This window comes from Haemorhous mexicanus, chromosome 4 (genome assembly GCF_027477595.1).
Source record: "Haemorhous mexicanus isolate bHaeMex1 chromosome 4, bHaeMex1.pri, whole genome shotgun sequence".
Taxonomy (NCBI): Eukaryota; Metazoa; Chordata; class Aves; order Passeriformes; family Fringillidae; genus Haemorhous; species Haemorhous mexicanus.
This window is the reverse complement of record NC_082344.1, coordinates 72,154,662-72,171,440: the sequence shown is the minus strand read 5'-3', so window position 1 is coordinate 72,171,440 and position 16,779 is coordinate 72,154,662. Positions and strand designations below refer to the sequence as shown.

Here is a 16,779-nt window from a genome sequence, read left to right as displayed (position 1 = left end):
CTCAAAGTGGCTTCACTGCTCATGGGTGAGCTGGAACTGCTGCATGCAAAAATCTGCTCTTTGTCCCTTTCCCCTCCCAGTTCCCTTGGCTTTTCCATCTCCATTTCAGAGATGTTTGCCCTTTATTTTTTGTCCCACAGACTAATGACCATAAAGGGCAGTTACAAGTCATTCCCAAGAGCTCCTCTGGGCTCAGCAAGTACAGGTTCCTTTTTTTGTGTGCCCTCCACCCCTTCCATCCACAGACTGTGGATCCAGAGGGTCTCTGGGCGAATATTAAGAGGCAGATGCAAATGCAGGGTAAAAGGGTGCACACTTCCGTTGAGAAAATTGTAAACTAACAACAAAAAAATCCAAATTAAAAGCAATAAACTAATTTCTGTTAACATCTGAATCTTAACCCTCTTCCCTTTACCAGAATAAAGAACAGAGTATGTTCAAGGAGATTATCCATCCATGCAGCAGCCAGAGCTTCCTCACAGAGATGACTTTTTGCACATCCTCCTGCTGACTGCCCCAGTCCTGGCACACTCCCAAAATCGGTGACACCTCATTGCAAACCCCAGCTTTTTGTTGTTTTTATTTTTGCCTGACCATTCATTTCTTGGCACACAAAGCAAGGACCAACTGAGCAGCCTGATTTTTTCCTTTTATAATTTTTCTGTGTCTTTTCATGGCTGTTTCAGTTGATCTGCTCCCACATGTGCCAGCCACATCCTCCTTCAGATCTCTGTGAGGATCTGCTGTGTGGCAGAATATCCCAGACAAACAGGGCTGCCCATCTTGTCCACCCAGCTGCTGCCTGTCCATGCAGTTCTCATCCTTTCTCCCCTTCCTCCTGGCCTTTGCCTGGCTCATGCCAATGTTTGATCTGCATCATCCATCACAGGACACAGCAACCTGACTCTGCAGGCCTGAGGAACCGGCACCACCACTGGAGATGTGATCTTCTTCAGGTTTTTGATCTTCTGCCTTTGCCCAAAGTCCTTGGTGACTGTAACTCCATCCTTCGCTTTCTACAGGCAGCTCCAGAAGTTGCTGTGAATTATCAAGTCACCCTGTCTGCTGCCAGCCATGGTGTTGAACCAGTTGTTCAGCTTGTTCTTGACCAGCACTGCTGACCTCACCTCTTCACCATGTTCTTCAGCAGCTCCTTTCACATATCACATAGCCCTAGGACACTCCACACACCTATTGCAACACTCCGGGTCAAATGACTTTTTGAAATTGTGCAACTGAAGAGATGAAGTGCTCCTTGATATCTCTGAACTTGCCAGGGACCAGCCTCTTGTGCTGGTTTTGCTGTACTGTCCCTCTTGCTCTGTGGAAAAGATTTTACCTTCTGACTCCTCCAGCAAGGAGCCCAGTGATGAATTTGCCTTGGTGTCAGGAAACACACAATGTTTGGAAGGTCCCTTGTGCAAACTCACCCACTAGGAACCCTTTTCCTCCTTTAAGGGATCTTTTCTTTCCTGATAACATTCTGGTTGGGCCAGGGCCCCATGCCACAGCCACACCAATACATTCTCAGCCCCTCAGAATTCTTCAGTCTCCTGGCCTATAATAGAATGAGAGAATGGTTTGGGTTGGAAGAAACCCTAGAGATCATCCAATTTCAACACCCCTAGCATGGGCAAGGACATTTTCTGCTAGACCTGATTGTTCTCAGTCCTGTCCAGCCTGGACTTGAACACTTCCAGGGATGAGGCAGGTTCTCCAGCCAACCTGTGCCAAAGGATTTCTTCCTAATATCCAATCCAAACCTGCCTTCTGTCAGTCTAAACCATTCCCCCTTGTCCTGTCATGACATGCCCTTGTAAAAAGTCCCTCTCCAGCTTTCCTGTAGGCTCCCTTCAGGTACTGAAAGGCTGCAATAAAGTCACTTCAGAGCCTTCTTTTCTCCAGGCCAAACAATTCCAATTCTCTCAGTCTTCTTTGCACCCTTGCTAGCAAGATGGTCTTGTCAGCCTGCTTCTGAGGCATTATAAGCTCCCAAACAGTGAGAATCTCTAAATCTCTTCATGGGTCATCTTTAAAAACTCTGGTAATATTTCCCCCATCTCTTCAGCCTTCCCTCAAAGCAGGGAGATCTCTTCAACATTAATGCAGAAGACCCCAGGGGAAACCCAGGTCTTGCTCTTCCTCTTCTTGTAAATTTTGGTTTTCCTAAAAGCCAATCAGAGCTGTTTAGTTTTCACACTTGCACTTCTTTTTGCTGGCATGAGCCCCATAAGAGCCTGCAGACCCTTGCCATGTCCAGGTTAGTGTTGCCCCTGCTGGTTTTTGACATGTGCCAGTCACTCACAAATGTCACATGGGCACATGAGTGGTTCCCTCCCAAGGTCAGGCTTAGGCACACCCTGACTGGTACCAAAATCACCTGAAATCCTTCAAAGAAATCAAGGAAGTTCTTCCTCAGCATCAGTCATAGGAGCCCAGGAGCTGTGAGCATCAGGGAACCTGGGCCACAGCCCTGAACAGAAAGGCTGATTTCTGTAAGGGGACAAATCTTGAGTTTACCAGGTTTGGTTTTCTATAAGTGTGAGTCCTGCTGGTGCCTCTCTTGTGTTTTGCATCACTGCCTTAAAACAAGGTTTTTCCATGTGGTGTCACTCCCTTGTCTGTCCACCTGATTTTCAAAGGCACACAGGATTGTGCTGGAATGTTCAACTGGCTCATTAGCAGTGAGATTTTACCCAAACTGATCTCAGACTCCTGTTTCTGCTGGCCAAAGCTTCCATCAGCAGCATCCTTCTGCTGGACCACCTCCCCTCATCAGACACTGACCAAGTTGGAGACACCAGATAGCCAAGAAGAGTGAAGAGGCTTCGAAATGTTTCTTTACAGTGTCACTGTGCTCAGCTATCCCTGTGTGACCAGCTGAACTGAGCCCCTGCTCTCTGCCCTGCTTCAGTTCTGGCCTCTGATTCCTGCTCTGACTTTGTCCTTCATCCTCAAGCTCCAGGTTTTGCTGAGATATTTACAGACTACAAACAAGTCACCCCTAATATGTCCTTAAAGAGAATTAACAAAGAAAATAAAGAGAATTCCTTGAGAAGCTTCAAGCTGCACATTGTCTGGTAGTATCTGCTCACAAATATGGTCCCAGTTTTAGCTTAAATCCTGTGGTTATTTCTATTGTATTTAACTGGATAATAAACAACTTCTTCCCTGTTGTTTTACCCAGCTACTCATGATTTTATAGGTGCCACCACAATTTCATACAGCATCAAAATGGAGTTATTACAAATTCTTATTCTTGGGCCTCATTCACCCCAAAACCACAACAAGGAACAGCTGATTGTTCTCAAGAACCACAATAAACTTTTAAAAAATTATTAATTTTTGATACAGACTCCATAATCTTTTCAATATAATCTTTTTTCCCTAAATGTGTCCTTTTGTTTTTCCATATTGAAAGACACCCTGCCCATTTGCCTCCCATTCCAAGGCAGAGATAACTGTGTCAGTGAGCTGTTCTCTTCCTTATTTAACACTCCATACCCTCAATTTTAGACTCCTTCACAATTGGTAGGCAATGATCCTTTATTTTCCCCCTAAATCGATGACAGAAACAGAATAATGAACAAATTTCCACCAAATTTCCCTGAGCACAGACTCAGGGATTCATTTTTCACAGTGAAATTCTGAGATCTTGGTTTAACCAGTTGGATCCACCTAATCTGCACTATAGTTATTTTATTTCAGCTTGCAAAACCCACCTCCAAAACAGAACTTATCAAACACTTTCAGAAATCACTTACATCAAGAGTTGCTCCCTCTTGCTGGAGAGCAACAGCAAATTAATTTGACAAGGTCTATTTTCTATCTGCACACATCTGTTGGCATCAGTTTCATTGCCTTCCTTTAAGAAGGAAATTAATCATTAATTAACAGATGCACCCATACATTTCCTGCCTTTAATAGTGAAGGGCTGAAAGTCTGAGCATCACTAAATCATTAGCCCAAAGTTTTAAAATAATGAGCCAAAATCAGCTTTCTTAGTGCTCTAAAACCCTCCCAGTCCCAAAATGAAAAGCCAGCCCACACAATAAGTTCCTGGTTCAGAGTTCTGGAACCCTTGGCTGTGAATTACCAGGACTGGCTGATCATAAAATATTTCACTTATGTGGCTGCTATTTAACATAATCCCTAGTTATTAATGGAGCCCAAAATCTTCTTTTGCCAGTACCCGAAACTAACACACTATCTGCTTTTTTCTGCCCCAGACAAACATGGAAAAGAAATTCTAATTTAATACTCGTCCATTTCCTTGTGGTGGTGGTGATGGCAGCCACTGCCTTTATCTACCAATAGTTTTGATTATTTTTACCTTAGCTGACCATAAATTTATGTTTTTCTGTTTCTCTTACTCATTCCAGAGTGGGGGTGGCTCATTCAAATGAATTAGGACCAAAAGATTTTGCCCTTTACCTTACCCTACAGGAGTGATCCTTATAGAATAACCAGCCCAGAGCACCAAGCTCCATTTCAAATATCCCATTACACACAAAAAGCCCAGAGATGCTTTATTTCAGCCCAGGTCAATTTCTTGCTCTAGGCAGGAGGGAAGGAGCCCCTTGGTTAACATTCCTCCCAGAAAAGACACAACCCAACAGTACCAAGTCAGGCACACCTCACTGCCTGAAAAGTGGACTTTTTTACTGTTGGAAAAATAAAACAAGGAAGGATTAAATTCGTATGATCAGAGTGGGGATTTTAAAATACTTTTTATGAATCTTAAGCCTGAGGAGAGGCTGGAGGAATGCAGGGTGCTGAGAACTTCTGCAAACGTGTTTCCAAACCCCTGGAGCGTGTGCTTAATCCAGCCACAAACAGGTGACTTCCTTCTGTCTCCCACCAGGTTCCTTTCCCCCCCAAAACACAAAAATCAGGCTTCTTTCCCAGTTTTGGTGAAATCACTTCTGATACACAGAGCTACTGAAGCCTGGCCACATCCCTCAGTCCCTCAAAACTCTGAAATTCCCACTTGCAACTGTCTCACTCCGGAGGTGTCTGTTTAATCCCACTCCTTGTGGGAGCACAGCTCTGGGTACTTTACAGGGGTTGCAAACAATGAAGCTTTTATCAAACTTCAGCTAATCAGTCTCTAACAAGCTCTCACTCAGGAAGGGGCTAGGCAGGCCCAGGCTAAAGCTAACCTGAGGGGAAAGAAAAGGATTGGGAAGAGGGTGTTCTTCTCAAACTGGATTAGTGCTCCAGTCAGCCACAGAAACACTTGTGAGAGCACAGCAGCCACAAAAACCAGGGAGAAGTGGACACAGAGCAGACACTGCTCCTTTCAACCAGGATTTGCTCCCAGCAGCCTAAAGTGCTGCACCAATCTAGCTTGTGATGAACTATGATTTACCCCTTGTTTTGTGGCTCCATGACACTCAGCAACACAGCACTGACTGAGAAAATATTAATATAAATAATCCAAAACTTAAACCCTCGGTTTGCAGCCTGCAGAGTTTAACAGAGACTGTGTTAAACACAACCAAACCAAGCCTGTTGTGGGTAGCCTGAACACGGTGGGATGAGGACACCTCCCCAGGAAACATGGTAGAGTCTGAAAAATCAAGAAAAGGTTTGAAAACCTCTGATCTCATCATAAGGAGAGCTGGCAAAATTAGAGTGTCAGAACTTCAGTCCAGTAGATGACCAGATACAGAGAGGGAGGAATATACATCATTGTCCTTAGGTAAGGGACTAAAATTACTTTAACCTGTATACACATACACAGAACACCCCTCCCAAATTCACAGCAGCAAAACATCTATTGCACACCACCAGATATTCTCTGTTAGCCATTTGCAGGACAAATCAAGGGTTGAGTGAAAAAAAGAGATGTTACATTAGCATATTATTGGGAGGAATAGGGAGAAAAATGCTTGGCTCTAAGGAAGAGAGGGATACTAGATCTTAAATTTAATTTGAGCTGCTCTTAGTCAATTCCTTATTGTTCTTGAGCATGGAGACGCTGGAGTACTTCAAGAGAAAAGATATTTTTTTCCATCTTGCCTCTGAGGATGAAGAACTCATTCCCAATTTCACTGATCACTCTGGAGAAAGACAGAAAAGAATTTTTACTGAGCAGATTTTATGTGGACCACGGAGTCACCACCTTGCTCCTCACCAGCCCTGGGGAAAGAGCGAGACTCAGATTGCAAATGCAGCCAAAACAAAACAAACCTGCGGAGATCTGGAGCCATTTGAAGGGGTCCTGGCTTCTCTATCCTCCTGGCAAAGGCAAGAGAAGCCAATATGGGCTATTGTGTTCTGTTCCCCCAACACACACCCTGTCCTAGAGCTCAGCATCCCTGGGAAATGAAGAGAGGTCCAGCTCGGTGCAGCTATCTTTTCCCACTGCTCAGCTCTGAAGCATTTTCAGGCTTCTGTGTTCAGCTGCACACACACCTGAGATCCACCAGGAAAGTGGAGCCTGTACCTACATGTTCAGAGGAGCAGAGCCCCAGAGGCACAGGCAGTGTCTTCCTGCAGGGAGAAAAGTGTGTGTGCATGACAAGGACAGGCACAGCACCTGAGCCAACGGTGGGGACAGCACCAGGCAAGGATGGGGAGGATCCTGCTCTCCTGCAGCACTTGGGAAGCCTGGAAACACTTTCCAAGGCAGCTGGCTGGAGAGGTTTGCACTTAACCCCAGCTGGCTGGGGATACAGCTCAGCCCAGCTCGAGGTGCCACAGGCTCCTCTAGCCAGCACACCTCACTGCCCACTCACAGAGCCAACAAAGCTGCTGAAACCCAGCCCCAAATCTGCTCCCAGAGATGGGACAGTAGCCTCAGACTCCTACCTTGAAACTGATTTCAGTTTGGTGTTTCATCATCTCTTGCCAGCTCCCCGGTGTGGTTCTGCAAAGGTCTCCCAGAGCTCTCTAGAAAAAAAGCAGCATTTAGAGAGCAGAGAGTGCTGGATCTCTTCATGCTCTCCTCATGCCTTGGCAGAAGGGAGCAGCAACAGGTCTGTACTGAGAGCTGATGATGTTTCGAGGCAACCCTGCATGCTACTTGCAGGATAAATGCATTAAGAAAATTAAATGTTTTTACAGCCGTCACAGCATCAAAGCTTTATTCTCTCCACTCTTTAAATTAAGTGTTGGTTTGTATATCCATGCCATCCCAGCTATGTAATAACCTCTCTAAAGCTATTTTTGTTTCACATTCCTTACTATTTGGTAAAGCAAGCTGGAGTTTTCTGAGGACACGCGTTTTTATTAGAGCTAATTCAGCATTATTTTCTAACCTGTTTCCTTTGTTGGAGGCAGAGAAATCAGCTAAGGGAAGCTCCAAGGCAGCACCCCATGCCTGGGAGGGAAACTGCCTTCCCCACCTCGCCATAGCCGGGCTGCTCCTCTAGATGGCTCTGCCTTTGCCCAAAAACATCAAATCCCTGGAGCAAAAACCTCAATTTCGAGCGATACGGAGATACCACTGACTGCTCCTCTCCCTGCTGCAACGATCGCGGGAGTTTTGGCCAAACGGAAAAACACAGATTTGCTGTAATTTTAGAAAATAATATTTTCGGCTTGGCTCTTCAGACTCAGAGGGAAATTGCTTTTTAAAAGTCTACCCGTTTCTTGTCCTTAAAATGTCCTTTCCAGCTGTGGTTTCTCTGTAAACTGCTTCCTTTGGATGCCTGTTGTCCTGTTGGACTTCAAACCGGCATTTTCCAGCGCGACCCTGCTCTAAAAAAGATGAGGAGCTCTTATAAATCTTAAAGAGAAGGAAGCTGAGAAGGGAAAAGGCGCCTTGTGAAACGTAATGTAAACTTTTCTCCTGCCATTCTGGGTATCCAAATACACACGGGAAGCTCTTTTCCCAAGGGATGCAAAATAAAATCAGCAAAAGCAACAATGACAGCAACAAAATAACAACAGGAAAAAAAAAAAACACACACACGCACACACACAAAAACCCAAGAAAACAACAACAACAACAACAAAAAAAAAAAACCAACAAAGCCCCCGAACATTTCTCTTTATGATTAAAGGAGAAAAACCCAAATCCTAATTCTTTAAATCAGACACTTTTCAGTTCTTTTCTGTCTCAAAAACCGTTTGTTCATTTGTTTTAAAACGAAATACAAAGTTGAAAATCCTTCGGCTATTATATCCCTGCTCAAATCACGCAGGGGATGAAAATTTGGGATTGAAGTCAGCTCGGGAAAGCTTCAGTGGTTTACACGTGCTTTTATAACTATTTTATGGAAGACATAAAATGCAAAGACTTTTCCCAAACCCTCCTCTCCGCCCCAAATCCTGTTGTCAGACCAAGACACCCGGCGCTTGCAGAGAGTGCGTCGTGTATACACCTGGAAAGGGCATTTTTTGGCTTTTTTACCAGCAGAAAACTGAATAACAACTCCATTTAAGAACGGGAAATCAAATGTACATCTCATGTGCCTGGTATTTAGACAAAGTCTCTAAATCATCTCGCACTACTGACGGTATTTTTGTTGTTACACGTGTGCTTTGCCCCGGACCAGAAGATTTGTCGGAGCTGGCCCCTGTGTAGATCCTGGCTGTCGGGATCGTTACGAACACCGAGAGCTTTTTCTCTGTAAAAGGATGCGCTTTCCGTTCAGGCTGCCCCGGATCACTAAGACGAAAATAACTTTTATTCACTAAACGCCAGCCCGTTCAGCCCGCGGTACGAGCGAAGACACCGGCGGGGTTTGTTTGTTTAATTTCGAGCAATTCCTTATCCAAAATTAATGAACGGCGATCTCAGCCACGGCTGTTGGGAGACGGGCGGCAAAACTACACTTCAAGAACAGAGTTTAAGCGAATTCCTCCCTTGGCGCTCCCGTCGGGGGAACCGCAGCGATGCGGCGCCGAAGGGATCGGGGGCGATCGCATCCGTGGGAAAGCGGGATGGCATCCCAGAGCGCCGGGACAGCTCCGGGGAGGGCGCGACCGGTGCGGGGGCGACCGGGCAGCACCGAGAGAGACCCCCAGGTCGGCAAGGGGGGGGAACGGGCACAGCACGGGGGGGGGGGGGGGTGGGTCCGGCTCGGAGATGCTGCCCCCGCGCTGCCGGGAGCCAAATCCCTGGCGCCTCCCGCAGCTCCCCCGCCGGTCCCTCCCCCATCGCCGCTCTCGGGGCCCGGCCTTGCCCCCCTCCGCCTCCCCGGCCGCCGCCGAGCCGCGCTACTGGCTGCTCCCTGCGCGCCGCCGCCGCCCGCCCAGCCCCGGCCCCGGCCGCGGGCGGGGAGTCCGGGCGCACGGCAGCGCCTATAAGGGCGCCGCGCCGCAGCCCCCCGGGAGTTTTTGGTCTAGGGCCACCGGGGCCGCGGGGCGGGGGGTGTCGCCGGGAGAGCACGGGAGCGGGGGGGAGCGCCGCATGGCCAGGGATTATGAGCGCCGGTGAGTTGCAGCAGGCGCAGCCCAGAGCCTCGGCGCCGGCGGCCGCCCCCGCGCCCCCGCAGCCCCGCAGCGCGCAGGAAGCCCCCGACATGGCCGTGTACTGCAGCGAGAACTTCAGCGTCTACCCCCAGCCCAGCCTTCACCCGCCCGGCGCCGCCGCCGCCGCCGCCGCGGCCGCCGCCGCCGCTGCCGCCGCCGCCGCCTCCTCGGGGCAGCGGGCGGGCGGGTACGCGCTGGGGGACTACGGGGCTCCCGCCAACGCCGGCTACCTGTGGGGCATGAACAGCCCCGCGCCCTACCTGCAGGGCCCGCCCGGCGCCGCCGCCGCCGCCGCCGCCGCGCCCTTCCTGCCGCCCGCCTCATACGGCTGCTCGCGGGGCGGGCAGCTCGTGGGCTCGCCCCCGGCGCCCGGCTCGCCGTCGGCGGGCGGCGCGGAGCTGAGCTGGCTCAGCCTGGCCAGCCAGGAGGAGCTGCTGAAGCTGGTGCGGCCGCCCTACTCGTACTCGGCGCTGATCGCCATGGCCATCCAGAGCGCACCCGAGAGGAAGCTCACCCTCAGCCACATCTACCAGTACGTGGCCGAGAACTTCCCCTTCTACAAGCGCAGCAAGGCCGGGTGGCAGAACAGCATCCGCCACAACCTCAGCCTCAACGACTGCTTCCGCAAGGTGCCCCGCGACGAGGACGACCCCGGTGAGGTGCCGCGCCGGGCGGGAGGGATGGCTGGGCAGCGGGGAACGGCGGCTGCGGACACCGGCACCGCCGTCAGAGTGGGACGGCAGCGAACCCGTGGCCGGCGGGTCCCCTGTCCCCTTCTAGTTGGGCGCTGTCCCGACACCGCGCTCCGCGTCCCCCCTGGGCCAGCGCAGTGATGAGCCCGCGTTTCTCCATCCTTTCTAATTGGATGTTGTGACGGGACCGCGCTGCGCGTCCCCTCGGGGGCCAGCGCAGTGATGGGACCGCGCTTCCCCGTCCCCTGACCCGGGCTCTGTGATGTGTCCATTCCCTTTCGCCCAGCCCGGCCCGGCGCTGCCCCGCGGGAGGTGTAGGCGGGGGCCGGCCGGCCCCAGCCCTCGCCCCCTCCCCGAGCAGCCCGGGAGCGCCGGTTGTGCAAGGCCCGGTTCCTTCGGCCCGTGATTCACGAGTCCCCTCCCTGCCCGCCGCTGCCCGGGCCGGCCCCGGGGCGCAGCCGGTGCCCGGGAGTGGGCGGAGGCGCGCCCGGACAGCGCTGGTCCGGCCCGGCGGTGCCGGGACGTGCCGGGCTGGAGCCGCTCGGGACCTTGTGGGGTCACTGCGCCCGTCCCGGCCATGGGCAGGAGGCGAGTGGGGACAGCTGATGCCACCACAGTACCCCGCACCAACGCTTGTGCGAGGGGCAGCTTGTTTGCAGCCCCTGCGAACAAGCAAGCTCAGTGCTGTTGGTCTGCCGTCCCCTCGGAGTGCCTGAGTGTGCCAGCCTGCCTCTCCATCAGCTTTTCCATGAGCCGTGGCCCGGGCACTGCCTTGTCACCACTGTTGAGACGGCTGTAAGTGGCCCAGCTTCTGTGAGGCAGCCAGAGCAAGGGGAGCCCCTCTTCACGTTCTCTTTAGCCAGGTTGGAGGTACAGGTGCAGATCTGTTTGTGCTTTAGGATGGGGAGGTTCTCTTCTATGTGGTCTTAAGGTTCACTTGGGCATTGGAGGGATGGAGGTGAAAATGTCCTGGAGACAGGTTTTGGGTCCATGTACTGGACAACAGAGGGAGGAGGAGCAGGTGCAGGAGGGATGGGGGCTCTGTGCCAGGTGGACAAGACACGGATGCTTCTTATCTGTCAGCAGCAGGGCTCGCTGTCACAGAAGTTGACTTTTTCTCTTGTGTCTCCTGTTTTCCACCAGGGAAGGGAAACTACTGGACCTTAGACCCCAACTGTGAGAAGATGTTTGACAACGGGAACTTCCGTCGCAAACGCAAGCGGCGCTCCGAGCCCAACGCGCCCGCGGCTGCCTCTGCGGCCTCTTCTCTGGGGGGCCTGAAGGCTGAGGAAGAGCGACCCATCCCAGCCACAGGCAAACCATGTGGAAACAGCCCACCCCCAGAGCTGGACCCCTCACCCTCTGCCAGGGACCATCCCAAAAGCTCCTCTCCCTCCAGTATCATTTCATCCACGCCCAGCTGTCTCAGCACCTTCTTCAGCGGCATGAGCTCCCTGAGCGGCGGAGGCAGCCGGCTGACGGGGGGTCTCAGCAGTGACCTGCATCACAGGAACTTCTCTGCTGGACAGCTGAGCAGTGGCACTTTCACCCCTTCCAGCAACTCTTCTCAGGAGGTGCCTTCCCCAGACCAGCTGCAGCGGGTCGCGGGACCTTCCCCTGCCTACTACAGCTCCTTCCACCCCAGCAGCGGCAGCCAGGGAGCCCAGTACAACCACTACTACAACTTCACAGTCAATAGCCTCATCTACACACGGGATGGGACAGAGGTGTAGGTGCTGGGGCAGCCAGCCAGCGCTGCAAAGGGAAAGGGAGTTGGACCATGAGCTTTTGCAAACAGCATTTCAACGTGGACACTTCCCAGGAGTTCTTCCAGGAAGACTGATCTTCTCACCTTTCGAAATAAGAACACCCCTCAAGCACCAGCAGAAGGCAGATGCAATGTTTTTTTCCCCATCTAGGAAAACGTTAGGTGGTGTAGATGGTTTGCCATCTAAATTCTGCAGGCGTGAACTGAATTATTGTTTTCAGAGGTTTCTAATCCTGAATGTAGAACAAGAAGTTTAAAAACCATAGCCATAAAGTGGTATTGGCAAGAGTCAAGCGTAGCCATCCAGTGAGTCTTAGAAGAGAACAGGGAAAAAAAAATGAAGAGATTTCTTATGAAGTGCCTTGTACAACGTATTAAAAAACCTCTTCTGCCAGCAATTGCCTCTGTAAGCCCTTGCTTGTGCCCTGATCCTGCAGTATGCAATGCACGGGGGGAACACCCTGTATAAACACCCACCCAAAACCTCCTCAAATTCGCAGAGGGTCTTCCTGTGTCTGGCATATTGTACAGCAGGGCTGTGTCTTGTAAAACAATCTTCTTTCCCTGAGCTTAGTACCAAAGATAACTCTAGCCACGCAGCTTTAGCACAAGAATAAACACTGGGGTATTTTTATACATATTTGTACGTAATGTAACTCTTCTGTACATAGGTTTCTATGTGGTTTTATATTTGTAAATTATGCTCTGGAGCTGTACTTATTTATAATGTGTTTTAAACTTTGTTAAAGTTTATTTTACTTTGTTTCCCCCCTTTTCGTTGTTTTATTTGGTTTTTTTGTTGGTTTTGTTTTTGTTTTTAGTGTATTACTGAAACTTTTCAGGCTGAACAGCTGTTGGGAATAAAATATTAACAATTGTTAGATATTGACCTGGTTGTTCATCGGTATGTTTGAAGTATTTTAAAACTCTGTGGGAGACAGGTTTTTCTTTCACATCATTTAGGATAAAAGGTGTAAAAATTAATGAACAATTTCATCTGTGCAGTAGGGTGGGAAAAAACCTGCTTTGCTCCCAAAGGAGACACATCTGAGCTGGTGTGCAGTTTCTTGCAGTCTCACTGTGCAGTGTGGGCACTATGTCGGTTTTGTTTGTTTGTTTTTCTCAACGCTCTGAAATCCCAACTGTCCTTTTTCAGACTGGTTTGGTAAAAAAAAAAATTAAAAACTTTCAACAGTAAAAGAGGCAGGACTGGTTCAGCGTGGTGCCAGCTAGCAGGAGGCTCAGTCCATTCTGCAAATCAATTTCTCTAATGGGATTGCACCTGCTTACACTGTCGGCCAGTGAAGAGCTGGGACCAGTCATCCAGAGGGCCAGGAAGCACTCTTGGGAACCCTTCCTGATTTCCTGCTGCTGGGAAAGGAGAATCCATCATCCAGTAACCATTGCACTACACCCCCTCATTCCTGCCGTGTTCAGGAGCTGTTGTGGGGGGCTGTGTGCAGATAGAGCATAAATGTAGGTGTTCTCATGAGGAATGTAGCATCCACAATGAAAGAGGATAAATGTAGGTGTTCTCATGAGGAATGTAGCATCCACAATGAAAGAGCATAAATGTAGGTGCCTTCATGAGGAATGTGCAATTGCAGCTGTTTAACACCCAGGCATGTGCCGTGATTTAGGGCCATCCCTGCGGGCTATTCACAGCACAGAGCAGTTGGCAGCGCCTGAGCACAGGCTACCTGCAGAACGTACAGGGCAGTGATGCAAGACAAACCGCTGGTCTGATCCAAAATATAATGAAGCCATGACGAAACATCAGATGACTTCCATGTGCTTGGGATCGGGACCAAGTACTTGCCCCGGCACTGGCCAATCCCTTTTGCAATCGCTGGGACCAGTGGGCGGGTGGCAACTCCTTCTCCCCCCTCCCCCTCGCCCCTTCCCAGCACAGATACCATCTTCCTGGCTTTAGGGGTAATTCCTCCTGATTTTAATTCCATCTCGGGTGATGCAGTGGCAGCGATAATGGGAGGGAAAGGGCAGAGTAACACTAGGAAAAGGACAAGGTGGTCAGTCTTGCCCTGCTTCAATCCCACCAGATGTGGAATAGCTTTCTTTGGAGTTTGATCTAAGAGCAGTGGAGGGATTCCCAACACCTCTGAAAGATAAAGATCCAGTCCCTAAGTAAGCAGGAACTGCAGACTTGTGTATCTAAGTGACCATTGCACCCCTTCTCCCCTCTGCCAGCCTGCTCTCAGACCTTGGCAAGCATTGAGCCAATGCAGGACACTCATGTGTGTCCAGCTCATGTTCTTCCACTCAGATTTTTTTAAATTCACCCTCTTCCATCAGCTATGTCTCTGCAGGCATTACCTATAAGTGTTTGAGGATGGAGAACCAATGGCAAATTCACGTTCCCACTTCCATCATGTGTTTCTGCACAGTACCCATAAACTTTTGCTCTGGAGGATCCCAAATATGACAAATTTGTATTGCAGGGTGGCCTGCACCTGGCAGTGTGTGCCATGGCTCAACAGGGTTTGTGTCACTTCATTTGGCAGGGGCACAGCCAGAACCTGCCAGGTTCTGTGCCAGAGCAGAGTCAGATAAGGGCTCACCCACCACAGTGCTCCAGGCCTGCTCCTGAGGGATGGTGATGGGCTCAAGGGAGGTTTTGGCAGGTCTGACTGTCCCCAGTGCACCTGTCCAGAGCCTGCTTCTCCCAGGGAAAGCACATCCTTAGGTGGAGCCAGGGAATGTGGCCTCTCCTCCGGAGGAGCTGCCCCGGGATGCTCAAGGGACACTTGAGAGCAGATTTCAGCAATAGGCACCCAGTCTGCAGAGGAGACAGTGAAGGAGCTAATGGCAGCCTTTTAGATTTCCTTTTGCCATTGAAAGAGGCTTCTTTTAGCAAATCTTGGGAGAGGGAGGGCAAGAGGATTGAGTTTAATGAAAGGCAGTTAAAAGCAGCAGGGCTTTTGTCATGGGTTTAGGGATTTGCTGAGACTCCCCGACTGAGGGAGGGGGAAGACAAAGGCAATTAGGCTGCTGTCCCACCCTGAGAGTCCCCAGTCCCCTATAAATGCCAAGGCCATGCCTGGATTGGGCAGTTCTCCATGACAATGAGCCTCTCCCCAGCTGGAGGAGATGACCCAGGTGATGGCCCAGAAGCCCGGGGCATAGCCGGCTGCCAGGGAAATCAGCCCAGGATTGTCCTTCCCTAGGAGAAAGGCTCCAACTGCCGGCCTCCATCCTCTGTGCTCCGGCAGATGTGTGGGGATCACTCCATAACCAGCCCCTCACAGAACGTCTGGCTCTAGGGGAGCAGTGATGTCAAGCACAATTAGCTGGTAGCCCACGGATTCCAGCTGCTGGTCACTAAAGTTAAACATCACAATATAGCTGTGCTGGGAACCCCGACCACAGGAGAGAGAATGGTGCATCTGACTTCACTGATACCAGAAGAATTAATGACTTTATTTTACTATATTATTCTATACATCTAAAACTGAATCTGTCAAGCACTCAGCCTTGCACACAACTGCACACCTTGCACTGAATCTCATGACTATCACCCAGCAGTCCCGACACAAACACACAGCTTGGCCCTGATAGGCCAAGAAAACAAAACTCCATCACTTTGGGTAACCCATCTCCATCTTGCTTTCTACTTTTGCATAAAAACAGACACAGCAAATGATAATAATTGCATTTTCTTTCTCTGATGTTCAGAGAGTGTGAAACCAAGAAATATTCTTGGGAAGAATTGTGCCTTGCTTTTCTCTCTGAAGAGAAATGTGGGGCTACATCACAAGAAGTCTCATCTTTGCTTGTTTTCTCCACTCTTTTTAAGGCCTCCCCAACCGTGTGAAACCGTGGGTGTGCTGATGACTGCAAATTCAGCTGCCTGGTACCTCTGCCACCCTCCCAGCACACACAGCTTTTGTGGGGGTCCCAGCTGTGGGTTTCTCTGGGTCTGGATTGAAGGCACTTGAGACAGTAGTTTGTGTTCAGACTCAGGTGTTTGTTATTTCTTATCAGTGAAACAGTCTCACTACTGTGAGTCCTGCAGCCTTTCATTAGAAGGCACAAAATGGCCAACAATCTCTTGCTACAAGGACTTTTAGACTAAACTATCCAATTAAGAACTGACACCTGGATTGTTTTCCTTTTTAACCCAATAACTGATCCCACAGAGCCCACAATGGGGACTTTTCTGCCTAATTACAAAATGCCACCCAAACCCATGGAGAAGAAGGAAGAAGCATGAAGAAGAAACCCAGGATGACACCCTGTGCCCTCCATCTTGCTTCCATCCACAACATACTAAAAATGCCCAAACCTAAATTTCTCCCCAAGTGCTACACCTACACTTCTCTCTAGAATCTATTCCCCACTTTTGTGGATTCTGGTCTATCCTGAAGTTCAGGAAACTTTCTCCATGAATGAGGGTGAAAGTCAGTGCTCTCCTACGGGACAGGGCACCCCAGAGCAGACAGAGAAATATTCCCTGTGGTGCCCTGGGTTTGCACAAACCCCTAAAAAAGGCATTCCCCGCTGGAAAAGAAGCGCAGTCCAGAGGCTGGATCAGTAACACAGCCACTTGCTGGCTCCTGGGGGTGACATTTCTCCAGCACGGGGTCGTTCCCCTCCGCTCAGCGCTGCCCTTCCCGCGCTGCCCGCCAAGGCTGGGCCAGGCACCCACCCAGGGCAGGTCTGCACTTGAGCTGCCGCAGGGCCAGGGCTCTGCCAGCACAGCTGGATCGGGCCCGTCCCCTAGAGGAGACCCAGCTCCCCCAACAAAGGGCTCAGCCGTGCCAGGGGAGCTGAACCCCCCGCCCCAGCAGCAGCCCCGCTTGCGGGGCGCTGGGAGGGGATCCCGGAGGCAGAACGGAGCCATCCGCGCTGGGTTTCATCGCCCGCCAACTCCTG

General features: G+C 50.5%; 1 protein-coding gene and 1 long non-coding RNA gene across 2 annotated transcripts; one reads left to right on the top strand and one right to left on the bottom strand.

Moving 5' to 3' along the window:
- Window positions 1-4,643: 4,643 nt before the first annotated feature.
- Window positions 4,644-9,759, bottom strand: LOC132326771 (uncharacterized). The gene is made up of 3 exons (XR_009486329.1): window positions 9,687-9,759; window positions 6,817-6,897; window positions 4,644-6,065 (listed from the first exon to the last, which is right to left on the bottom strand). It is a non-coding gene; the product is annotated as an uncharacterized LOC132326771 (long non-coding RNA).
- FOXI3 (forkhead box I3) lies at window positions 9,378-12,769 on the top strand. The gene is made up of 2 exons (XM_059845421.1): window positions 9,378-10,080; window positions 11,262-12,769. Exons 1-2 carry the CDS (start codon window positions 9,378-9,380, stop codon window positions 11,849-11,851), a joined length of 1,293 nt encoding a protein of 430 aa, XP_059701404.1. The 3' UTR covers window positions 11,852-12,769.
- Window positions 12,770-16,779: the final 4,010 nt, after the last annotated feature.